At 42.8% G+C, this 27,756-nt stretch overlaps 1 protein-coding gene across 1 annotated transcript in view; it reads left to right on the forward strand.

Moving 5' to 3' along the window:
- FTO (FTO alpha-ketoglutarate dependent dioxygenase) overlaps positions 1-27,756 on the forward strand; it is a 1,722,050-nt gene that overhangs the window by 643,852 nt on the left and 1,050,442 nt on the right. Inside the window, exon 6 of the mRNA XM_086945188.1 lies at positions 8,067-8,210. Coding sequence (XP_086801314.1) covers positions 8,067-8,210 — 144 coding nt within the window. The remainder of the gene's footprint in view (positions 1-8,066; positions 8,211-27,756) is intronic.

Genomic DNA, 27,756 nt, shown 5'->3' on the forward strand with positions numbered 1-27,756 from the left:
GGCTCAATATCTGACGCCGCTTCTGTATTGCGGCCGTCATTTATGGCCGGGGCAGCCTGCGCATGCCCCGCACATGGTTTGCTGGGTAGTGTAGTCCTGCAGCGCGGCAGTGAGACTCGCCTGCCCCGTGCTTAGCCTGCAGGGAGGCGTAGTCCCTACGCGGCGGCTCCCGCGGACGCTGCTGAGCAGTTTGCCGCTCGTATACCGGGATCAAGGGGGGTGGTGAAGGAGGGGGGGGGGGCTGCGATCCTGACACTAAGTTTCTGTGCCAGGCAGCGTCCGCTTGCCTCCCCATATTCATAGTTTAACTTATTATTGGTAGAATACTTCTTAGCTATCTCTTTACTCCAATGAGATTTATTCTGGCCTTGCCCCGGGCTACTTCGGTTTGAAGAGCAGTAATCTCCTGACCAGCATGTATACCTTGCATAAGTCTTTCTTCTGCTACCGTTAAGCTAGCATATAATTACTACTGCGCTGCTCGCATTTGTTTCTGTTTATACAATCCGAAGCTAAGGCTCTCCCCCATGAAGTCCGCTTTAAAAGTATCCCATACATACCCAATCCCGGCGCTATTCCGGTTTGTAAGGAAAAACTGCTCAACCCATGTCTTCATGTGAGTCACAAAACATTCATCTAAAAGCAACTTCCTGTCAAATGAAAAAGCCAGCGGTTTAATTCCAATCCTAAGTAGCCTCAGGTTTAATACTAGAGGGCCATGGTCTGAGGAAACCCGTGGATATACCTGTATTTTGGATCCAGTTATAAGAAAAAAATCCAGCCTTACCAATGTCTGTGCGGACAGGAATAGAAGGTATACCCAGGATCCTCCCCTCTTAAAACTGCCCACGCATCCACTAATCCATGATCCACCAGAAGGGGCTGTAACGCTTTAAATACCCTTGGCTTCCTCTCTTTATACAATTTGCTATTATCTTGCAGAGCATTAGGCTCAAGGTGTATATTTAGATCACCGCACATGATCAGCGGGGTGGGCCATAAGGCCAGGTCTACACTCGGACTGTCAATTATTAAGCCCTCATCAAAATTCGAGCCATATATGGAACATATCGTAAACTTCTGAGTTACAATCTTACATTCCACAATAGCCCACCTACCCTGTTTGTCTGCCAATGCTCTACCTGTCCCTTGTATCTGGTTCTTAGCTAAAATTGCAACTCCCCGAGTGGTGGTGGATTGTTCTGTACAAACCAATACTGTAAAACCTAATTCCACTAACAATTTTCTTTTGGCCCATGCAATGTGGGTTTCATGTAAGCAAATCAGATCACTGTGAAGCATCCGCAACTCATCCGCGATGCATTGCCGTTTATTATGGTCATTCAGGCGACTAACATTCAGGGAACAAATCCGTATACCACCAAATGTGCCACTAACCCCCCATCTGTTTTCCCTGTATCCTTAAGCTTACAGACAGTGCACCTAAAGCCAATGAATTCCCTGCTTCTCTTCACCTTACCAAGATATGAGGCAAGATGGCGGGCGTGAGTGCGGTCGTACGAGCTTGAGCTCCTGGTGCTCCCCACCCCCCATGCTCCGCTTACCGTGATCTGGCGTAGCTCTGCCCGTGGTGCTTTGGATGCTCCCCTGGCCTGTGTTCCGTGTTGAACTGAATTGAAGCACGGGCTGAGCGGGTATGCTGTGGAGCGTTGGCTGCGCCTCCCGTCTGAGTCTTTGCCAGCTCCTGTTGGTGGCAAGACGAATTTCCGGGTGTGCACGTGCCTCCCAGTGTGGAGAGTGGATGGTGTTGGCAAACGGAGGACCAGGAGCAGACGCCGAGCTAAGTTGCACTGCAATGCGCCCAAAGGCTGGTGATGGCAGAGCACAAAATAATATGGATGCAGCGGTCACCATGGAGGCTAAAAAGCGGACTTCTTCTGTGGTGAAAAAGGATGTTACTCGCGTGGATAGCGGTAAGAAGTCTGTCCCCGCTCTATTTTTGACTACAAAAGCAAAGAAAAATACGCCTAATGTATCTATGACACCCGCCACATTTGCTGACCCTGAGCATGCTGTGAATATAGGAGACGATCTACAGGGGGAAGATGATGATTTGACTGCTTTGGCTCATGAGGATGAGGGTATGGCTGGCACTCCTCAGTGTTCTTTAAGATGAAGGTGATGGTAAAAAATCAGAAAAGACGCCAGTAGATGACAAGACGCGAAGGGCCAGAAAAGAAATTACAGGGGGTAGAGAACAACACAGGGTCTGCTAATGAAAAAGGGGGAATGGTAGTTAGAAAGAAAACGGCTAAACCGGATTTAAGGAGAGAGAATGACTCGGGCGTCCCTCCCTTTTATTCTAAGTCTGATCCCTCAGATACCTCCGGGGATGAACCTGACTCTGACAAACGTAGGGGAATAAATAGATAGCCCAAAAACTGTGTGCAAGCAAGGGGGCGCTGGATATCAATCTGCTGAGAGTACAGACTCTTTTCAATGGGACTATTTGTTATGGCGGAGATTGAACTGCCTAGCTGTTTACAACCTAACTCTGAATCTACTGAGGAGTCTGAGGACATCTCCCTGGCTCTAATCTATCAGGTATATTCAAAGAGAATCAAGTGCACACCTGTTTTTTCAGTTTTATCCATTGTCAAATTTTCCTCAAACATTTGCCTTTGTAGTGTGCAAACCAGAATCGCGGCCTGCCCAAGTGCCACGTGACTTGTGAACACGAAGAGAAGATGGAGTGAAGTTACACTCCACCGCCGGTTGCACAGCTTTTAACGTGATTGTTATTCACTACACCAACAATTTCATCCACTTTTCAACGTTTTTATTTGCATATAATCCAATGAATATTCAACCAATACTTCATATCATGTTTCAACTTTTTACATGTGCGACCTTAATGAATTCAATAATTTCTCATGGGCAGATATGCCGATCCGGGCCTTTTTCTAGCACATGATGAATCAATAGGCACCCATATGATCTTAATTTTACCCAATGCATTTCGGGCTCATAATAGCCCTTCTTCAGGGGTTTGCCTTCCACATGTCACAGCATAAATCTCCTTCTCCCCTCGAACTTAACTCGTCGAGTTCAGCGCCTAATCTATCAGACCATCATGGTCCATAGGGAGGAGACAGAGAGTCTGCGCATGCATGGGGCCTGTTGCAAACTCCGGAACTCAGTACGGAGCGTTGCGAAGTCTTGCTCTGAGTTTGCTGACAGGTTCAATGAGGCTGAGACCCTTATTTCAAATTTAGAAGACTATCTTGCAGCGCAGAAGGCGACGACAGAGACCATGCGAATGGCCAAGGATGACACTCTTTGGAAAATCACTGATCTTGAAAATCGACTTCGCAATAATCTCCGGGTGCTTGATATTCCAGAGGGGGTTGAGGGGCAAGATGTGCAGAAATTTATCATAAAACTGTTTTCCGAAGCCTTCCCCGGGCTAAATCAGTGAGATTGGAGCCGGGAAATTCAGAGGGCACACAGGTTCCCATTTGTTCAGCGTAACAGACCGGGCCAGAACTCTTCAAGACTATGGGCGATCTTAATATCAATCAATAACTTTCTGGCAAGAGAGGCGGTGTACGATTTGGCATGCCCAGATAGAAAAAAGACCGGAAAAGGGATAGTATTTTTTGTGCGCCCTGATTACTGCCCTTTAACTGTAAAAAAAAGATGGCAACTACAACAGCTCATCACACCATTCCGGGATAAAGGGGCACAAGCCTACCTGCTGAACCCTGCTAAACTCAAATTTATTCACAATGAACACGCACAGTTCTTTACAGTAGAATCAGCTGCTAAAGAGTACATGCAATCCCTATAATGAACTTGGAGCAAGAAAAAGGAGTAACGGAATCAAGGAAAAAGAAAATAATATACATTGAATGACTAAATAAAATAGGAGAGAGAGGGGGGAGGGAATGAAGGGGATTAAGGGAACAAAAAGGAGGAGAAAAACTCCTCTCTTTATACTTTGAGATGTGGTTTCATCTTGTTTTCTTTTTTCTTTAATTTTTTTGTTTTCTCCTTTTCTCTTTCTTTAGGGTTGGGTTGCAACGCAGCATAGTGGGCGGTTTTAACACTGGAAGGAGCGGGGGGGGTCCAGGGGCAGGAAAAGCTTGATCCATCGAGGAGACTCTGTGTCTCCAAGCCTTTTGTGTGGGGTTGGGAGTGGGCGGGTCATGTCTCCGGCTTGAGCCGGGTATGGGGGAAGAGGGCCTTGTTGGGGTTGGTGGGTGGGTAGGGGCACTAGAAGTCCTGATTTCCTGTGCACACTTCCGTGCCTACACAGAATCCCCACAACACTCCATCAGGACTGTAGGTATGATCTGCACTGACACTCACACTAAGCCTCCGAAGAGGGCTCATGTACAAGCAGAGCACCACCCCTTTCGTGATCAGGTGTCGAGCCCCACATCTAAAATGTTGCAGCCTTTAGGGGCTCCGCTGCATTGGGTGGCACTGAACCAAAGGCCTCAGAGCCAATGAAACCTGTATCCTTGGACACTGCTCTACATAGTCACCGATACCAAAGATCCACAAGGCTCCAGGCCTTTGGAAGCTGAGGGTCCCTTCGCCAATGGCACCGAGGCCATCATTGACTCCGAAGCTGCCATTGGTGCCGAAAACTGTCAGTGGTGTGTATTATAGACAACTGGAGATACCCTTAGACCTTGAGGGACAGGTATAATAATGAAATCCTGCAACAATGCCAAGTGGGCATCATTCAAAATAACCAACTTCCATCATTCATGCAACATAATAGTTTAATATATTTCTTATGGAAACAAATTACAAAGAAATATATCGCCAACTGTAACACTGGAGATGTTGTTTTAATGTTTTAAAACATATTCATACATACGCAGTTGTTCAAAGGCAGCATCAAGTATAAATGCAAAGTGCTCAGTGTGTAAAGTCATCACACAGTGCTCATGACATTATCGTGGACTATGCAAAGTAAAACATATAGAAAAGGAAAAAAGTAATAATGGTCCAATATTGTGCATGGAAACAGTGGATGAGAAAGCTTATACATAAATCACATTGCACTGTAACAGTCTTTTTCAGCCGTAGTTTTGTTCACGGTGTTTCGATCTCCCACAATTCTTTTTTTTTTGCTCAGGGGGCTGTTTCCCCTGTAAGTGGATTCACACAACAGCCCAAATGTATGACCTTTGTTGTTCAACCACTAATGGACGGCTGCATATTGTTATCATTAATTGTGAAACCAGTCTTTGGTGATCCAACACCATCAATTGGAAGTAGATTAGGCAGCAACCATGATTTTTGTGCTCCTCTCGTCCTGCTGATGACGGTTAAATAATGGGAGGTCGAAATTCCATCAACAAAAATACGGTTGAAAAAGACTTTTTTTGTGCAATGTGATTCGGATATAATCCATTCTTTCCATGCACAAGGTTGGACTAATATTACTTTCTGCAGTTGATTTGTTCTCCTTTTCTATTTGTTTCACTTTGCGCCATCAATGTTCATTTCAAGAGCACTGTATGTTCACTTTGCACATTGAGCCGTTTGCTTTATACATGAAGATTGTGTAGTGACAGCTCGGATGATTCCGAGCAACCCATCCTTCAAAGGCATCAAGAGGACCTAGATGCAAAGCTGACAAGACTATCCATCCATCTACAGCCATGGAACATTCTAATGAAATTACCTCTACCAAACCCTCAGAGACTCTGTCTACAAAGAGGAAGCTAATTTTCAAGGAGCAACTTGCTTTGGAACCCCCTCCAGCTTCCAAGCTCTAAAAACAAAGGGACACGGGCACCAGCCCTCTATCCTACACCCCACCCCTTTCTCCATCTCCCCTTGACCACCACCACCTCCCCGATCACCATATGCTCACCAGAGGGACCCTCACATTGCTCATATGGGCTTTGCAGCCCCTTCGGGCCTGTTGACCCATATGTACTTCTATTCACCCAGAACTAACAAATAATGACCCGTGGAACAACTATGACATTGAACCCCTGCCTGCCCCCAAAAGGCTCAGATTTGGATCATTACCTTGTGAGGACATCTTCCTTGGACGACCCCATGGTTTATCACAAGGCGTCCCAAAGGACAGCCAACTTGCATAAGGTGGATTTGCATGTCCTCCACAAGGAAGATTTTCGACTGAAGACGCTATCCATATCAGAAAGAACAGTACAATTCTTGCTCAAACAAAAGGGCATATGGAAAGCTGCTCCTGACACCATTAAAGAGCCAGTTAATGTCAGGGTTGTAAATCCACAGGTTGAGAAAGATTACAAACCTTCTCTCACCAACCCGGTCTACAACAAGGAGCATGTACCATCGGATTCCCTAGTCGTCCACACCGTGCACAAGGGGGCCTCTGCTCAGGCCAAGAGCATACAGCCCTGCCCAACAAGGAGAGCAAGAATCTTAAAGCTGCTGGGAAGAGGCTGGCGGTGAGGGCCATCACCTACTGGAGGATAGTCAATCGGTGGGCCTCCTCTCCCGCAATTACGAAGCACAGTGGGACAAGATGCAAGAACTAGTCAAGCATCTCCCAGAGGATTTCAGGAAGAGGGCGGGGAGGAGATGGTGTCAGGGGGCAAGACTATCTCTAATGGCCTAATGAGCTGCACCCTTGATTGCATGAACATGGCTTCCCCTGTAGTTAATACTAGTATCCTTATGAAATGTCATGCCTGGCTCTGTATTTCAGGCTTCATTCCAGACGTCCAAATGCATCTCCTCAAGCTGCCCTTCAATGGGAAACATCTATTTAGACAGCATATCAATGAGATACTGTAAAAATTGAAGAAGGACTCCAACATCACCAAATCTCTGGGTATCCTTCCGACCCCATCCAACAAACTCCTTCAGATAAAACCGGTGAGAGGAGGCTCAATTCCTCAGATCCTGTCCTCTGATACCATCGTCCGCAGTACTCTTAATTAGCAGGCTGGTAGGAAATCACATCAGACATCAGGATGTTATTAGTGGTCTGCATCGCTACAGCCTAGAACTTCCCACACTCCTCCTCCCAACATCCCACATTGCACCATCAGCCTCAGCAGGGAACATCTCAGCCTCCTGCAGGAAGAAGTGCAAGCACTCCTTAAACAAATACTCATATAACCAGTGCCCCTACCATCAGGGCAAAGGAGTTAACTCTCTGTCTTACTTCATCCCCAAAAAGGACTGCTCCCTCAGGCCAATTTTGAACCTCGGGCCTTTCAATTGAGGCATCTTTTTTAACTTTCCAGAAGGTCATCTCTCTGTGCTCCAGCAAGGCAACTACATGATGGCATTACACCTCAAGTACTTGTCCTTTCATAACCCCATCCATTCTGCCGATCAGCACTACCTCTGCTTTATAGTAAGTGGCTACCATTAATAATTGAAAGTACTTCCTTTGGGGTCACCACAACTCCAAGGGTCTTCACAAATTGGTAGTCACCCACTTAAGGAGGTGGTGTCTTCCCCTACCTTGATTATTGGCTGGTCAAGAGCACAAGCAAGCATCAACACCTAGCACACAGCCAAACAACCATCTCCCTGCTCTACATCCTTTGGCCTGCCACCACATTCCATCTGCACCCCCTCCAAATCCAACCCTACGAAGAAGCAGTACTGAACCTGTACACAGACATATCTTATCCTAGTCTGGATTCCTGTAGTTCTTAACTCTTTTTCAGCCCAATAATCAACTCAGTCAGACATTTTTATGCACCTCTTAGACATGATAGCTTCTTGTAGCATCAGAGTACCTTCTGCCCAGCTCGATATTCATGCACTATGGAATGTATTTTAGCTCAATGGTCTCAAGCGAGGAATCACTGGGAAGATCTAGTGACTGTAAATGCCAAGGCCCATCGGTCTCTGCAGTGGCAGGCCTTTCGTGGATGCGTAGGTGCACTTATTCAAGTTAACACCATATCAATTATTTGTTTAGGGAAATTGGAGGGGACAAAGAGAGGAGGGAGAGAGGGTTGTGTCTGTATTTGAGAAAGGTGACTAAAATCTTATGGCCCAATGGTTGATGATTTACCTTCTTTTCAATAATCATTTGATTCATTTTGTCCTTTTCTTTGTGTTTGCAGTGTTCAATGGGTACTTTGGACTACATATTAGAGCGGTGCCAGGCCATAGTCCAGAACTTGGATAAGAATGTTGATTCAGGCACGGTTTCCTTGAAGTCCCTGGAAGTACCACTTATAACGCAATTGGCTGAAACTCACAATGAGGTGAGTATACATGCTTTTAGTAATTGTTTCAAGTTTAATATAGATTCATTATCTGAATTACACTACTGATTACAGGTAGAACAATGATGCCAAAGCAAATAATGTCTTCTATTCTCTGACCTGAGACATTTTAAAAATAAAAATAAAACAAAATTGACGTAGGTCACAAATTAGTGCTCATTGCTGCGCAGCTTAATTTATTCAACCTTTCAAGTGCTTTAGAATAAAATTGGCAACAAAACATTTTGAGATGGGGAATATATTTGGCAAGAAAAAATGTTCATTTGTGGATCATCAAACATCTTACCAACTGTTCTTACAGAGAATAACTTGGGATCACCATACAATGTGAGGTACATATTGGATTTTAAAGGTCCCCAGCTTCAAGAGATAATTAATAGAGATGGGCAAGCCTGAAAATGTATAGGGAAAGTTGATCTGAATGTCTGACTTAGGTCTAAAAGCCAAAGCCACAGCCTTAGCATTATCCAAGACACCAAATATTTTAGCATTCAGCATTTCAGCATTCAAATAAGCAACAAACAAAGACCTCTTGTGGAACTACCAAAAACTGAAATGGGCTTAAAGCAAGTCAATGACTTTCTTGTCACTCATTTGCTCGCTTCTTATTGGATGGCTTTGCTTCCACTTATTTAGATTGTCCATCCCCTGGAGCGCAGCCTCTTTACCATCCTTCTGATTGAATGACTTGTATCCATATGCGTCTCGCATTCAGCTATTTACTTTTTTCGTTTTCTTTAAGCATTCGATGAGAGTACATATGTATTTTTGATCTCCCTTTACCAAATCTCCTCCTCAAGCTCTGAGATTGCTCGTGGGCACCCTTTTCTTTCTTCTCAGCCCAATGCTCTCTTGTTCCCAATCCACCCCCCTCCATTCATGTTCCTGTGCACATTTTTTCATTAAAACTTTTTTGTTACATTTTTATGGGGTTTCTAGTAGCTGCAATTTGCTTCTGAGTCACTGCATTTTCAAAGAGAAAAAAGCATGGTTTTAAATGTACTGCTCATGGTGGCATCTGCAAGTTGGAATCTTACATAAAAAGTTGAAAAAATGCACCAGTGTCTAAGAGTCTATCCGTCTCTGCATGCATGTGTGATGACTTAAGCTCAGGCATACGTCATCACGCATGCACACACAAGAAATGGCATGACCATCAGCAACATATGTGCCTATGCACACATTGACTCCATTGTGCTTTTTTCTTTATTTGTAGATGATGCACAGCATCAGCAAAAAAATAGCATTATTTTTTGCCGATGCTGCCCAACATCAGAAAAAAGCATCGACAAAGCCAATAGGTCAAAAAGGTGAGACCTGTTTGTTTTGCCAATGGTCGCTATGCTAATTTCTCATCGTCTCTGCCTTTCTCTGAATTATCAAACAGTAAAATATGAGCCCCTCAATTACGGCAATTACACTTATTAGCACTCCCCTCGCTACACGATGTGCAACAGGAGATGCGGGACACCAAAAACGAGCACCCCTTGCAGGAGCTTTTGCTACAGACTACATATCATCAAGGGAGCTGTATTAGAATAAGGGTGTCTGTCTGAAACACGTACTTGATAGTGAGGCAAGACATTTTCTCCTTGACATTTGGCCTAAATTTTATGAAAGAGAGTCACTCTGTATGCAAGTCTCCTGTAGACATGACTAGGTTGTTTGAATGCTTTACTTCCTTGTTTAATGTCCAAAAGAAGCCCCAAGGATGTAGGCCGAACGTGTCAACAGTTTAGCAAAGAGAGATTCCACCAGGAAAGACATTAATTAAAAGAATCATCCATAAAAAAGAAAAGACTTTAAAAGAGATACAAGGTTTTAATTTACAGTGGCTGGAGCACTCTCAGGGTGCACCTGTGCATTGAACATATTCGGACTCTCCATTGGCAATGTACTTTAAAGGACTCTGTAATAATTGGAAGGGATTGTGGTTTTAGGCACTTTGTGGTGTAGGTTTTGTGGCTAAATTGATAGAATGAACAATGTTGGATATTCCCCATAGACATGATTAACAAAACTCTAAAGGCAATGCATGTGAATATACATATTAGGTAAGCACAGATCATAGAAGGATTCGCAATTGGTAATAAAGGCCTGATGTAGAGTTGGGCGGACGGGTTACTCCATTATAAACGTGACAGATATCCTTTCCCCAGTATTATAAGTGCAGTATATCCAATGGCATTTGTAATACAGAGAACAAGATACCTGTCACGTTTGTGAAGGAGTAACCCGTCTGCCCAAATCTAACTCAGGCCCTAATACTTCCGTTGTTTATAACTCAACTATAGAATACATTTATCCCTACAGGAAACCTTTTCATAAATATACTTCAAATATCCAGGTTCACATTGGGTTATTCGGCTAATCTAATATCTCTTTGTGTAGAGGTGCATCAGTATATTTTTTGTGTGTGTGTGGATGTGGAAGTGAAGGAGATGTGAGGAAGAACATAAAAAGGAGAGTGAGGAAAGATGATACTAAAGAGGAAGGAGATCAGGGGAGACAAGCAGGTAGAGGATTTGAGAAAGATGTGAAGAGAAAAAGGACACGCGTGCCTACTGTAGATTGCGAAGGAATGTGTTCTTAAGGGAAGAACGGGAATGACTAGGACAGTGAAGACTACTAACCCTTCCACAGACCTCAGTGATGTTTAATTCACAGTCTCATAATTTCAGAATTTAAATATTTTCAATAATATTTACAACAAAAACATTGTTTTTCTTTATATTGAGCAAAAAAAAAAAAAATATATATATATATATATATATATATATATATATATATATATATATATATATATATATATATATATACATATATATATATATATTATAGCAAAAACCAGTGAAGCAATTTTACAGAATATAAAGAAATAGACTGAATTGCACTTTCACATTTGTTCTCTAAAAATACAACTCCATAAATAGATTTTACAACAAAAAATACTAAAGTGCAGCTGTGCCTGAATCACCCTTCCCATAGCAGGGCAACCGAGTGATCAAATCACATTTGACCATGGCTTATAGTGACTTTAGTTAAAAGTGCTTAATGTGCATGAAAAGTGCAAAAGACTTTTAAATGTTGTCAAACTCCCAAACACTTAGTATATGCCTCTTCAAATCTTGGTGTATATCTTTTTTCCTTTCCAGCCCATAATAGTTGGAACCCAACTGGTTCTCCAATTTTGAAAAATATACGAATGAGCAATCATGAGTGCAATTGAAATGAAAAACTGCCCTCCCTTATTAAACCACTTGCTTTCATTGGAGACCCTGAACAACACTAAACTTGCTTCTGGAACTATCTTAGACTGTAAGCTTGACCGATAAAAGCAAGTAACCCTTCCTAGAATTTTTGATAATCTCAGACAAGTGAAAAACATATGAAGCCAATATCCTGCACCTTCCTGTTGACAGCAAAAACACTTTTCAGAGACAGTTGGATATATTTTCTGGAGGATCGCTGGGGTATAATACACCATCCAACGGGACAAGAATAACATTCTTTTAAAATCTACTACTCTCAGAGACTTGTGTCCTATCTCTGAAATAGTGGGCCCATCTTTCTCAGATAATCTAATTGTGTTTTTTCAAAAACTTTACTCATGATACCATTAATATGATCTTTCAAACAATGGTTATGAAGCAGCTTATACCATTTACCTATCCCCATCAATTTGCTCTTTACAAGCATGCGAAAAACAGGGTGAGTTCCTTGTCTCTCCCCTGATCATTGACCGCCATAAAATTAGTTATCTATCAAAAACTTGGAAATAAGTTCCTCCCATGTAATAAATGTACCCTTTAAGAAAAAAAACTACTAACTCCTGAAACCCTAAAGAATTCCAGTACTAGGTCTACCTACCGGATATAGACAATCCTATAAAAAAAGACCCTCCTGGAGTTTCAGATATGACTAATCAATTAAAAACTGATAAGATTTACAGAGAGCAATCAACAGGCCTCTAAACCCCTGAAGAGACTTGAACCTGGTCTTTTTGGCTAATTTTGCTATTTTAATTAAGGCTGGTAAGCTAATTGCAGACTTCTGCACCGTTTTGCCTAAGAATAAAATCATCAATACACCACAAACGTCTAATAAGCTCATTAAAACTGCCTGGTCCTAAATCTGCATATGGGGCATGTGCCAAACCATTATTATTTTATAATATTTGGGTATACAGTAAGAAAAGTGTTCTATATATTCATTTGCCACTACAATTTAATTGATAAATTAGGACTTTCCACAGACCAACTCGCCCCCACACGTCTTGTTTTAGTCAGTATTTCTGACCTCATTTAGTAATAACAAACCACAGGGTCTCTTATTTTGCATGTGCCAAACCACCCTGAGCTTTATCTAATTGCAGAGCACCCAATTTCACTCTAGGAGCCTTTTTATTCTAAATTAAGCTCCTCATGGATGAACCCAGTTCCTGGAAGTAGCTGTGGCTGACTTTTATCAGGAAATTAGAGAAAAGAGATATGAGTAGTGGTAGGGCAGACATTTTTTGAAAAGCAACCCACCCAGTTATTGTCAGCGGGAGAATAGACCATCTTTCAAGTAACCCATTCATTTTCCTGCCCATTGCCTCATAATTCAACTGAAACAGCTGAGTAAAATTGTTAGAGATATATATATACCTAGATACTGTGTGGGAGTTTGTGATCTTGCTTGTAGCTGTAGTGAAACTGATAGATTTGAAGCTGAAACATTGAAGAGCAAAACTTCAGTTCTACTTTGATTTATCCTATAGCCACTAATACCTGTGAATTCCTCAATCAGTCGTAGAGCCCCCAGTATATTCTCTTCCATCTGGTTGCAGATAAAGAATAATATCATCTGCAAATAACTTGAGCCTGGCCATCCCCTCTACAGGTGCCCTAATGTCCCCATTGCGTAGCTTCACTGCCAGGGGATCTATAAAAAATGTAAATAGTTTTTGGGAGAGGGGGCACCCCTGGCATGTGCCTCTGTTAGTTGATACTGTGCCGGCCATCCTAGAGTTGACTAATGTTGACCTGCGCGCCATGATAAAAATTTGGGGGGAAGGGGACCCAAATTTATGCAAGCTTAAAAACAAAGCTGCCCAATTAACTTGAACACTTTTTCAGCATTGATCGTCATTATCACCACTTTTGTTTAGTTGGTCAAGAAATAGTCTATTGCCTGTGTTACAAAATGAGTATTTGCTGTCATAAGATGATTAGCAACAAACCCACTCTGATCCTTATGGATTAAAAGCGGGTCTGCAGGCATCATCAAAAGTTTATAATCGTTGTTGAGGTGGCTCATTGGCCGATAAGAATTAAAATTTCTATGATTTTTCTCTTTCTTGAGAAAGCTTACTAACATAGATTCCTTGAAAGTGGAAGAGACCTCCCCACCCTCTTTTATATAATTAAAGAGATCTGTTAAAAAAAAAGGCAGAAGCTCTTTATCTGAATTGTTATAACACTCAGAAGGAAATCCATCATTTCCATGTGCCTTAATACTAGGCATCTTTTTAAGTACTTTGTGAACCTTGGTGGGTGTTATTTTTCCTAAAATTGCCTGATCCAAGGAATTTGGTAATTGTGGTAGCTGACCAGAGGCATAATATGTTATTGAGTACTGTGCTTGATATATGTCTCTGTAATACTTCAAATAAACCTGAGCAACTTCATCCTGCTCTGTTACCATTTTAGTGGTAGCCGGGTTCTCAATGTGATTGATTGTTGCTTTCTCCAGTTTAAAAACATGCCTACATGCTGGTTCTCTTCATAATGCTGTTGCTGGTAAGCACTGGAGGTGTTTATTTCCTCAAGTGTAAAATAATCCCTGAAATTTTGCTATGCCCTCCCTACTTGATCATCGCAAACCTCCAAGCCAGCTACCCCGCAATGGCTTTTATAGCATTGTCTATCGCTAATTGTAGTCATTTGCTGGGTACACTCTTTGGCTTGCTTTAAAGGCAATAATGCTCTCTCTAATTGTTGCCTTAAAGGCCTCCCAAACTGCCAAGAGAGAGGCAGCATTTCTATTAATAAAAGAATATTCTGTGATGAGCCCTTTCATCTTGGCCACCCACTCTTGATTTGATAACAGATCTGTTGAGCTGCCACCTTGACCCCTTTCTGTTAGCAGTACCCAGATCCACCACAATAGAAACCACAGTGTGATCGGAGAAGGCAAGTGCTCAACTATCTGACCCAACCCTTTTAATTGCCCAGGAAACTAAGAAATAAATGAAGGCAGGATGCGGTTTTAAAACAATGTGAAAAACAGGTGTATTGTGCAAATCTCGGATGGTCTACGCGCCAGAGATCTGCAAGTTAAAAATTAGACTTAAAGATATCGATCACCTTTTTGGTTTTAGGTTTAAGCTTTTCTTCACTGTATTTGATTTGTGTCTAATGCCAGATCCTGAATGTAGTTAAAATCACCCCTCTCCCACGAGAATCAAAGGGCCCTCGGCTCCCATTGCAACATTATGAATCTGAGATAGTGCGTCAACATCATCACTGACTGGTCCAAAATAATTAACCAAATTCAAAAGGAACCCATTACCAGATACTTTTATCTATAACTACCTACCTCTGTGATCTCCGATCACTTCCTGAACATCCCAGTCAATGTCCCAGCCCAAGTAAATTGCTGCCCCCTTACCACCACTTGACCTGAGGCAAAAAATGGCAAAGAATATTTGTTGGGAACAAAAATGTTTGGAGCATTGCTCTTGAGGCGAGTCCCCGGTAAAAATATTATTTCTGGTTAAAAAGACATAAGCCACCTCATTAAGCCACCGTATTTGCATTTATTTATAATGCCATTGGCATTACAAGAAAGAATCCTAACCTTCTGCATCACTGAGAAGGTGAATGGTAATGCTCTCTCTACTGAGCATAATAGGATCGATCATTGCTGGACATCCTGCTTTAAACCTACTCTTTTTTCCGGAATATATGACATTGACACCCCGCAACCTACCATTAAAGAATTTGACCATGCCACCCAAATTCTTCATATTCCTCATGAAGAATCCTTCCCACCAATTATATTTCTGCTCTTTTTTATCTGAATGTGCTACCTCACCCCCTTGACACCCACCCTCAGATAATCCTGTGACCAGTGAGCTCCCCTACTCAGTGGGGAGGGGAGAAATGCCCATCCTACTCCTACCCACACATATAGACGGTGCCTTGGTATGGTGTTAAGAGCCTACATACCGATGTGACCACTGCCACGCGCTGACCTTGCAACGAATTCCCTTGAAAATTCCAAAAAGTCGTGCAAAGACAAACAACCTTCAACATACTTGAATCAGCACCCCGCACATACATAATGTGAGCCAAATACACAAAATGGATCTATTTGTACATCTCCACCGTAATCAAATTCACACAAGTATGTACATTCAGATATGTTTGCATTGCTAACACTGTAGGCCACCACCAAGGGTGTAGTTAGGTGCCCCTAATCTGAAACTCTGTTTTGACTAGCACCTTCAATTTTGACTGCTGCATCAGGGCAGCTTGCACACCTTGTTTCTTAAAACGTTCCAGCAAGGATTTAAACTCAAAGCAACGCCGAGCTGCTGCTGCAGACATGTCCGAGAAGATATTAAAGTGGAATTTATCTGGGATCTAGAATCCCTTTTTCTTGATAGCTTTGGACAGAATTTACTCTTTCATACAAAAATCCCCGAAATTAAACAAAAATGTACGGGGCTATTTAGCATTTGCAGGCTGGAACGATGTTACCCGATGAGCCCCCATAATTGAGAAAAATTCCAACTTAGGCGAACTATCAGGGAGGACGTAGCTTTGAATCAGATCAGAGATTACTTTTATAGTATCTTGGCCAGACTCCTGACTTTCTGGAATACCAGTAAAACAGAGATTCAAGTGTCTGGAGCTATTTTCAAACACTTCAAGCTTCAGCTGCATTTCCGAGATCTCCTGCTGAAGCTTGACTTGCTGTGATTCAGAGCTCTTCTGAGAGTCTTCAAGATCTGATATTCTCAGCCTGTGGCAGTCTCGTGCTCAAATAAAGTAGATTCTCATTAATTGTTCCCAGCTGCGACTGGACTTCTCTGTGGGCCTTTCCTTGAGTGCCCTTCATCTCCCTGATTTCGTCAAAAACTACTTGGTCACGTCCCCTAGCTGTACCGTGTTAGACAATGTTTCTGGGGACTCTTTACCACCAACGAAGACTGCCTCTTCAACCTGTGTGAGGGCTCAAGAACCAGGGCCGACTGCAGTTCTTGAGTATTGATAAGGGCTGGAAGAATTAATCCCTGCATTTTCTCCTCAATTATCATACTCTTACACTCCACTGCCAAAGACTTTTCACCTTTCAAGCCAAATAAAGGGTAGGGAGATTTCTCATTGCGACTTGAAACATGTGTTAGAGCCAAATTACACCCAGACTCTCATCCTGGTGTGACTAAGAATTGGATTCTACAAGAGAATCCACCTCCCGAGTTGGTATAGCTCTGAGCAAGCGAGAAGGTTGATTGACAACTAGCGGGGCAGCAGGACCTCCAAGCTGCGGCATGGAAGAATCTCAGTTAACAGTAATACTGTTCATGGTGGCATTCATGGTACGTGATGAATCTTGAGAATGTCCCTCTGAAACACTAGAATTAATCACTCCACTGCAATCCTCTTCTTCTTGCTGAGCATCATCCTTCTGTTTACCCGCTGGTTCCATATTTTTAGAGCCACTTTACCCAGGGTATTATTGCGAAGCTTGGCAAGTTTTGCTGTTTTTGAAGTTTTGGCAGGGGTACGAGTTCTCCCCGCTATCTCTCGGATTGAGTGCTGCTTCATCAGGTTGAGGCTGGGGGACGATAGTCTATCTAATTACATGCTCCTTGCACACCAACAGAGGATTTTATTCTCTTCCCCACCCCTTCCTTTGCGGCACTGGAGGCCCGGGGCAATCTGGATTCTGTGCCTTTGAACTGCTGAGGATCTGCTCATGCTCGAGCTCTTACTGCTCCCTTGGGCAAGTTCCTAACTGTAGCAACACTCTACAGCATCAGCTGAGTACCCAGGACTTTTCTTAAGGGATCCTGCTGGCATCCAATGCGTGAGTGCCATACAGCAGCAAGCCGCACCCGCACCTAGGAGGGCCGCCACCACCCTGGCCCCCCTACTCTTAGGGAGCACCTAACATGCTCCTCTGAGGTTGCTGGAACCCGCAGTTTACGTTGCTGGTTTATAGCGTGGCACCTCTCTTGCTGCAGCACTGTCCCACCATACCACGCCGTTCATAACACAGCTTTTCTTCAATACGCCGTGTCCCAAATGCCGCCGTAATGATTGGGAGGGAGGGGGTCAAGCCAAACCAAGACCACATTTGTGTGTGTAAAAGGCTGCTTTATTGAAACAGGTGCATATCACAATGAAAACTCTGGCAAGTGCCTTACAAAACTAAAACCTCACTATCATCAAAGTTCCCCCTACGATTCCCACATCAAATCCCCCACCCTGCCGATAACATAATAACATTACATAGCAACCACATTACACAGCATTACAGTTACAAATCCTGTCCTGCAACAGACATCCACGTTGGGGCCCCGCAACTTCAGCCGAGCAGCACGGAGCTCAAAAGACCACAGAATGTCATTATGTCCAGCAGCGAGGTGGCGGTCCCCGGAAGTGGCTCTCTAGGCGCGGAGCATGGTGGAAGCTCAACGCACCTCCAACAAAATTAATGTTGTTACTCATTTATGTTATACAACTAACAACCATTGACAAGGACAATAGTCTTGGTTTGTTTTAGGTGTATGTCAGTGGTTTTGTTTTAGGTCTAGATGCAATGGCAGAAAGCACAGAGAAGGAACAAAACGCCAGTCAGGCAGAACACAGTGGGAAGCACAGTTTTTTGGTTTACATATTTAAGCCTCTCCTTTAATTACATAGACCATTGCGATTTTAAAGAACAATCCCACTTCCCCTCAGTTTTTTCATAAGACTCAAAAGCCTGGCTATTGCTATATGAAAGAGCTGAAGGCTTAAAAAAATGAAAACATGCCATTTGCTTAGAGGTAACAAAGTCTGAGCCCTTCAAATTACCAGCATTCACAGTTGCCTGTTCCTGCGAGAAAGGAAACTATTGATTGGAGGTTGAGGTTTCGATGGTGCAGACTTGCCCTGCCTTTGATATTTTCAATGTTTTATAATGGACGCATCAGATTTGACTGTCTTCTTCAAATGGGACTACGAGAGGCTTAGGGAAAGACAGAAATGTAACCACATATTCATCGCTAACCACAAACTAAGCTGAAAATATCTTGTTGCTCCAGTACTGAGAGGTTTCCCGAGGTTAAAGCGGATTTCTAATCTAAAGCCCCATATGACCAGAAAAAGAGGGAGCATCCTCTTAAGCACGTTCTGGTTTCCTGTCTTTACCTCTTTTTTTACATTAACTTAATTTGGCGACCAGGCATTAGTCATACTAAACATACAACTTGTTTTGGCATTGAAGAGCAGTTTCATTGATAAATTGGACTGTGCGCTGCAGACCATTTTACCCAACAACCCCAGTCCTTTTCCAGTGACATTCCAGAAGTTTACTTTTTGAACATTGACAAATTTCTGGTTTATTTACTCTATTTACATTCTTTTTATGTTTTTGTTCCAAACGTTCAGTCTAGGTGCCCCTATATTATGCACCTGCACATCAAAGGCCCTTTATCATTTATCACACATGCGTTAAAAATGCTGTATCTTTCTTTTGTATATGTGCTGATCACTTAAATACAGTGTGATGTGCATGTTCTATATATTATGCTAGTGTGCTTTTAGTTCATATATTCAACTTTAGCCCTAGCAGGTTCCTTAGTGGACTGTTGTAGGTAAGAATTCCTGTAACTTTTACTTCACGCTTGATAATGGATCACCAGGTTGCTTTCTCATGGTAACCTGTAAAACAATATACGTGAGATGTTCTCAACTCTTTTAGATGGAGAAGCACAACTGTGTACCGGGGAGCTTGCTTGATTGTCAAGCGTCAATTCCAGTGACGGATAAGAAACTGCAGTCATACAGTAAAAGTCTGGCTTTGCAGGCCTCAGGCACCGTGCACACACCAAACAAGCATGAGGATGTGTTACACACCTCATAAAAGCAGAACTTTTAAATTTACTGCCAATTATTTTTAACAAAGTCTTTGTAGGAAGAGGAACTATATGTTGCCTCTATTTATATATTTACTTTCTGTTCATTCTTATTCTCCACAATTCTTGTAGTATTTGCTATAAAACTGTTGCATAAATACTGCACTAGATTGGCTTCTAAAAAAAAGCCTTATGCAATACTGGTCCATATGTCTCCTGTGTGCTGATTTGGATTAAAGGATCCCACCAAATTAGCTGTGTCTCTAGCTAGTAATTTTTTTTTCCTAGTGTGGATTTTCTTGCGGTAAGATATTTGTGTGACACCATCTGTCTTTTTACCCCAGTTCCAGATGGTAGGCTAAAATACCTGTCCTGCTTTAGGGCTAAAGGAAATCTACTGGGTGTGACCAGGATAAGCCTTGGAATGCGACACTTGCTCCCGCCCCAGGCACCTGTCGCAGACTGATCAATTGTTTCGGGTATACTCCTTTGCAATGTTATCAAATTTCACCAAGGAAGCCAAAAAAGCTACTCATCTGTCACCAGTGTGCCCAGATCCTCTGGTATGGGACACCCCACCTCCTCCTCAATTGCCACCACCATCGTCTTCCAAAAGAGTCACAGTTTGGAGCATTTCCATTGTGTGTTGAAGTTAACTACTCGCTCACGTTCCCTCCAACAAAGCCTGGTGTTTCATGGAAATATTGTTTCCACTTTATCTGGGATCAGGTAGTGGACTGTGAAAGAAAATGTGTGCAGATGTCAATTTAAGTCTAATACGGTTTATTCATAAAAGAAAAGTGATCTGTTAATCACCTATTCGGCCAACCAGGCGCATCTCACTGCAAATCGTATTGGAGTGAGCTGAGCAAGCAAAGGCAAGGCACAAATATATAACATTTCACATACTGAGAATCACAGGACAAAGAGAGAGTACACTTGTGCCTTGCTCTGAGATTATGCGATCTGAAGAAGACTACCTTTAAATGTAAAAAAAAGAGAAGACTTTTTTGGCGGAGCAGGCAAATTTGCACATTCTAGTCTCAAACCTTTCCCTCTTCTATCCCTCCACTATGCTTCTCAATCCAAGTAACAGACTAACATATCTACCTCTCAAATTAATTTCATATTTCACTATACTAATTCACCACTAATCCTTTTGAGTTCTAGAGTAGCATGCTACTCTCCAAAGTAGCGCTTTAAAGCCTCGTCAGGGGTAGTAAGCCCTATATAAATGTAATTACAATACAATATAATTGCTGCAGCAGCCAGTTATTCTAAAAAAGTAATTTGCAGTTCCTCCATCCCATTATACTCTCCATTCTTATGTTAGGTTTTTCTTTCCTTCATCCCTCCACAATCTATCCCATTCTTCTTTGTGAATATCCATATCTAGTACCTTCTTTCCCATCTGTCCTTTTGATTTCGAAGAGTATAGTTTTACATAGCAAGGATTCCATAACTCTGAACGAGTAGCCTCATGACCTTACCTTCCTGTACCATGACACCTCAGGCAGAAGGACCAAACTTGGAATGCCACAAAGTGGAGTATAATGAGTAACAATATTCTTGATTTGGGAGATCCTCATATTGCCGTTAACACAAGGCGGGCTTGGGGCTTCGGACCTGGAACTCTATGCATACTGCGCACAGGCACAATCCCTACCCCGTTTCAGCCGCACGTCGCAGTGGAAGCTGACATAGTTGCGCCCAGACCCTTGACAGTGGCCCTTTTCCAACCTCACAAACGTCACCATACTATTATTCACACTCCAGATACGCTCCGCTGGGCCTGGGACCAACTGTGATCCTGCACGCATCAGGCAACGTTATTTGCACCATCAATACAGCTGGCACAAAATCCCCAGATTCCCAAACTAGAAGACAAGGTCAGTTCAAAATGGGCACGCGATATGGGGTGGGAGACGTTGAGGGACCTATACCCCAGAGATTCCTCCTCGACTCCACCAGACCCTGCACCAGGCGACTCCACTAACTTTTCCAACTTCTTTTTAAATTAATCGATCAGAAATGCATGCCGGTCATTACATGATACCTTTCCGGTTGCGCTCCCCCCCCCCCGCGATCCCAGCACTGGAACAGATATTAATCAACTCGTCCCCGGACAAACTGATCACCAAGCTCTATAGCAGCATACAACGCTCCTCACCGATTATTCAGCCGCAGGCCATGGCTCGATGGAACTATAAGCTTTTCGATCCATTAACTGAAGCTCAATGGCAATTTTGTTGCAGGCAATTAGAAATGTTATCTCCTAATTATAGGCTCCGCCTCATACTTTTCAAATACCTTCACCGTATCTACCGGACACCTATTCAGCTCAAATGTATGGGTCTCCATCCTGATGAGGCTTGTTGGAGGTGCGCTGAACCGGATGTCTCCTTTCTACACATGGCCTGGAGCTGCCCCGTGATAGAGCGGTACTGGACCGAGACCATTAGATGCATAGGTGAAATCCTTGACGTACAGATCTCCCCATCTCCCAAACTCTGTCTCCTGGTTTATGTGCGGAAGGTTGACTAGGGGAGACGCAGACTCCTGGCCATGCTACTCCTGCTGGCCAAACGTCAGGTGGCTATACACTGGGGTGGACGGGGCCCGCCTGCGGCCAAACTCTGGAGTCTGGATTTTACCTTCTGTCAAGAACAGCTTAATATATATTGGAACTCCTCCCCCCGTCGTCCCGACCCAAAGACATCTGGGGTCCTTTTATGCTCTGGCTCTCCTCCCGCAACATGGATGCACCACTAGACCCAGCAGACTCCGCAGGCACTCAATGAAGTATCCTAACACGTCTCCTTTTTCCATGTATGCACCATTAACTGCCTCCAAACATTGCCCTGACAATACTGGTTGACTCTTTACCTTCCATGTTTAGTGAGACCGCAACTCCATCTTTTCCAGTAACTCTCAGTGATGCATGTTCTTAAATTGCTTGCTGTATCGATCTGATGCCTCTGTTCTGGATTGTTCCGTTGTATTAATGTTTTTGCTCTGATCATATTATTCAGTGATCCTGATTTATATGCTGTGTTGTAAAATATAACAAAATTCCAATAAACAAATAAAAAAAAATATATATATATATATATTCACTGAAAAAACCATAGGTTTCACACCAGTTATAGTTAGTAATTAGCATTTAAAAAACCTATTAAATTCACTGAAAAAAACATAGGTTTCACACCAGTTATAGTTAGCTGGAAATTTTACTGACATAAAACCATTGAAATTCCCACGTTATAGTTAGTTGCACTAACTATAACTTGCGCGCCTGCAATGCACTGCTGATGACGTCACATATTACATCACTCATGACATGGTCAGTGACATCACTCATGACATCACTGATGACACCATCCAGTGAATGTGTGTCTTCCCGAAAAATAAATATGTTTTATATATGTATTTGTAAAGGTCGATGGACGAATAAATGTTTAAATAAGTGTGTAAATGGATGTTTATTTTTAATAAAGTATTGATTGGTTAACTGGCTTATAAAGTGTATCTTAGAGAATACATATATTAGCGAGTAATTATTAAATATTTTAAATATATGTATCAGTGGTTCACTTTGTGTATAAGTGGCTGCATGGGTTGGTGACTGACTCACTTTTTGTATGTGTTTTTAAGACAGCGTATGTGCAGGACTGTATGGGTGGATGAGTGTGAATATGTGTGTGTTAGTGAGTGAATGCCTGCCTCACTAGTGTTTTTATGAGTAACTACATATGTTTTAATCTAGTATATATGAGTATTGATGTATATAAGTGAGTATATGTGAGAGTGAGAGATTGAAAGAGTTCCTGTTTAAATAAGTATGTGTTTCTATAAGTGATTGTTTAAGAGAGTAAGTATGTGTAAGTTTCCTTAGAAGTAATGTACTAGTGTGTGTATAGCTGTATATGCAAATAAATGGATGTTCAATAGTTTATTTGCATGTGTGAGTATGTGTGTGAGTAACTTTTGGATGACTGTTGGTGTGTAACAGGATGTATATGTGTATCACTACATATGATGAGTGAGTATATGTATGAGTGACTATATAGAACTGTTGCTGAATGAGAGGATGTGTATATAGATGGTGGAATTACTGAATTTGTTGTTGTAACTGGTATGGGTATCTCAATTTTTTGGAAAATGTTAGTTTCTATTTTTGAATGTGTTTCACGGGTTACATTACACCCAAAGGAGGTCTGTCAGTCTGTCACAAGGATGGTGTCATCAGTGATGTCATGAGTGATGTCACTGACCATGTCATGAGTGATGTAATATGTAACTTCATCAGCAGTGCATTGCAGGCGTGCAAGTTATAGTGAGTCCAACTAACTATAGCGTGGGAATTTCAATGGTTTTATGTCAGTAAAATTTCCAGCTAACTATAACTGGTGTGAAACCTATGGTTTTTTCAGTGAATTTAATACGTTTTTTAAATGCTAATTCCTAACTATAACTGGTGTGAAACCTATGTTTTTTTCAGTGAATTTCATAGGTTTTTTAAATGCTAATTCCTAACTATATATAAGGCCCCAAACCTATGTTTTTTTTAGTAAATTTCAAAATTTTGTTAATAGCAAATGTCTATAGCTATGAAATGTAATATTTTTGCAAATGAATGAATCCTATATTATATTTGTATTTAAAACAATTTTTTTAATGTATATATATATATTTTTTTTTTGCCCTGGAGCGCTCCCGGGGCTCACCCTGGTGTGCGCCCCGGAAAGCGTAGTCTTTTGAAGCGCCCCAGGGCGCGCTCCGGAGAGCGTCCCGTTAGCGCTATTACCGCGAACGAAAACAACATTGTGACGTATCGCGTAGCCGCGTCCACGTGATACACACAGCGTAAGCGCACCCGGAAGCACTCGAGCGAATACGATCGCGCAACGTAAACATCCGACGCGCTTACGCGACGCGACCCGGGGCGCGCCTACGGGCACGCCCGCGGGCGCGTTGCGTAAGCGCGTCGGGTCATGTGACCTGAAAATAACACTTTTAATTGTTGCAGAACAGTTTTGGTTTCATAATGATGAAATCCCTAGTCTTGTGACCTGAAAATAACACTTCTCATTGGTTCAGGACATTTTTTTTTTCCAAATGATGAAAGACCCCACCTTTTTTCCTTATTCTGACTTTGTCCTTTGACTGAGGAAGACCTGTTTTGCAATATTTTAGGTATATTTTGTACTTTGAAATGGCTACAGTTGCAGCATCAGCTGGAGCATCTGCACCACCACCACCAAGAGGACCACCACAACATCACATTGGTGGTCAAGAAGAAGAGGAGGAGGAGGAAGAGGAGGAGGGGACGAGGAGGAGGTGGCTGGAAGAACACAATACCCCATACCAACCCAAGCCACACAGTGTATGGGAGTTTTTTTCCATCCCTGAGGGAAAAAAGAAAGTGAATGCGGCAAAGGTGACTTGCCTTATCTGTGACATGGAACTCTCAAGGGGTAACCCAAATAAAAAATATTCATTTGGGAACAATACCATGATAAGGCACATGCAGGGCAAGCACCCTAACAACTATGCTGCCGCAGAAATGAGAGAACTGGCCAGCAACCCTCCCCAATCTACACCCAGCACCTCCAAACGAAAACAACCCACTCCATCGGGACCAGAGACAAGGGAGACAATCCCTTGCATTCAACCACGATTTGGGGAATTTAGGGTCACCTGTATTTTTTGTGGTAAGACCATCTCCTATGGTGAGCAGAGCCTAAAGCTCATCCTCCTTGCTGGTGACAACCACAATTGCCCCAAAAAACCCTAATTTTTTCCTGATTTTTTTTTGCTCCTGTTGAGCCATTTTCAATTCCCTGTTTTTTGTTTCTCCCCATAAAAATAACCAAAAGAAATACAAAATAGTTCATAAAAGCCAAAAAAAGTACAAAATGTTAAAAAAACATTAAAAAAAATATAAAACAACAAAAAGAAAAACAACAGTTCTTTTTAGAACTACCTCCAATTTCTAAAAAAAGGCTAAATTTTTTAAAAACTCTATCATTCATTTTTCCCCATGGCATACTCCCTGGTCCGCTCCCCGGTGCGCGTACCGGGCGCTCCCCCCGCGCAAATAAAAAAAAAATGTTTTTTTCACCCGCGGGGCCCTTTTATAGCCCCCACATCAAACCTAGGGGGTCAAGGGGGGTCTACTCTGCCCCCTTATGGTCATTTTCCCCTTTGTTTTTCCCACCTCTTGTGTCTCGATCCTACCGAGACACAAGATGGCGGCCGCTCCGTAATGTTTCGAATGTTTACAGACACCTGCGAGCCAATCAGCTTTCCGTGCGCACCTCGCATGGCGCGCCCAGAGCGCTCCCCGGAGCGCGTACCGGGGCGCGGCCATAGATATATATATTTTTTTGAACCTAAATTACTCAAAAACCACTGGAGCACATATCTTGAGACATAGCAAAGGCACATCGGGCTACCAGTCCCTACAATTTTGCCAAGTTTGGTGGAAATCCATTCAGCCGTTCGGGCTAAAAGTGAGGTTGACCGCCCTATGGAAATTAACATGGGGAAAACACGTTTTGGGACCCCCCTTTTATCTCAGCTTGATGAATCCCCCCAAAGTTTCTAGGAAGGACCAGAGCTCCGCGAGGCAAATTTGACGACATTTTCAGGCAGATTCGTCAACCGGCGCCAAAATTATTCACAATAGAATTTTGAGAATTTGCATTGAAAAAAATTCCTAACTATAACTACCTACTGGCGACTGCCAGTAGGATATATATATATATATATAATATATATATATATATATATATATATATATATATATATATATATATATATATATATATATATATATATATCCGAAACAATCCACTCCGTAGGGAACAGAGAGAGGCCACACAGGGGAAACCATTGGAGCACCTTTAATGAAATGACAGCGTGTGCATGATGCATTTCGACCTAGCGGTCTTCTTCAGATGCTGCTGATTAGGCTACGTGTGACTCCACCCGCCCATTTGTGTGTCCAGAAGCCCTGCCATTGGAGGTAATCCGCTGACCACAGGTCACATGGGTCAGACTTCACTGCAGCTCTCTCACAACTGCAGCGCCCAGAATGCACCAAACCGGGTAAGTGTGAAACGGCGAAGGCTGCATAGTTCAAGCCCCGTTGATGGGTAGAATTCATGCCTGGAAATGTGCGCAATGTCCAAATTGAGAGTTGTAGCCCTCATTTCTTATATATATATACATGCAATCCTGTTCCGTCAATGGCCGGCGGAACCCAACAGGTCCGGACCTCCGAAAACCCCTCTCAATGCAGGGAATATCCAACAAAGAAAAATCACTCCTCAAGTGAGTTGCAGGATGACGATTTATTCAATTTAATATATATATATTCTAGATTCATTTTAGACCAGATCCTTTTACTGTCTTGCAGAGCATGCACAACAACTTAAATTAGAGTATCTCTTTTCGAGATCTAGTGTAGAGAATGGTGAAACACGGTTTCTAATATGTAACTTTTTGACTGATAAAAATGAAGAGTTCTATATAATTTAGTGCCTATTGATGTTTTCTCTGATAGTTTTAGTATTAAATGTTTTTATTCAGAGCAACAAAAAAAAGTCCGACCCATGTATGCTAAGGCACCGGTCACACATTCACAGTTGTAAAGAAATTCTTGGCTAGCATCAGTATTGTTCGGTATAAAGTAACACAGCAAGCCGCCTACAACCCTGCCGGGCCGGCCGCGTCAGACTAATGGAACATGAGTCGGAAGCTGTATCAAGCTGTGCAAAACGGTAAAAACCCCAACAAACCCCAACAGCCCCCCCCCATTCCGTGCCTCCCCCCCTTCTTGTCCGCTAAGGTATGCTGGCCTGACCCCTTCCATTACAGCTCATCTAGTGAGGTGGCACCCGCGCCCTCCCGCCTTGAAGTGCGTGCCCCCGAGTCTTGGCCCGAGGTTCCGGGATAGGAAAATCCGCCAAATGCAATAGACGTAGGTAGCGAGGGCAGCTCAATTCCCTAAATTCCCCAGTGAGCAGCGTCAGAAATGGTCGCCAGATGTCTGCGAACTCCTCCCCCCGCCCCGCTGCAGTCAGGGACAGCTTCTCCATCCCCAGCACCATCCAGAGCCTATGAAGCCAGCCAAGATGCACGGGGGGTTGTGGGTCCCTCCAGCGTGCCACTATATTTTGTAGCACCCAGCACTATAGCAATCAACCTTCCTCTCATGGATTTCAGGGGATACATCAATGTGTTCGGCAGGCCTAGTAGCACATAAGCAGGGAATCGGGGGAGTTGCGTGTCCAAATGTGCGTTTATGAGATCTAGGATGGTGGACCAGTATTGTTGCAGCTTCTCAGAGCTCCAGAGTAGGTGTTCAAGTGTGCCTCGTTCCCCGCACCCCCTCCAGCAGCG

This window comes from Lissotriton vulgaris, chromosome 12 (genome assembly GCF_964263255.1).
Source record: "Lissotriton vulgaris chromosome 12, aLisVul1.2, whole genome shotgun sequence".
In the NCBI taxonomy this organism is placed as follows: domain Eukaryota; kingdom Metazoa; phylum Chordata; class Amphibia; order Caudata; family Salamandridae; genus Lissotriton; species Lissotriton vulgaris.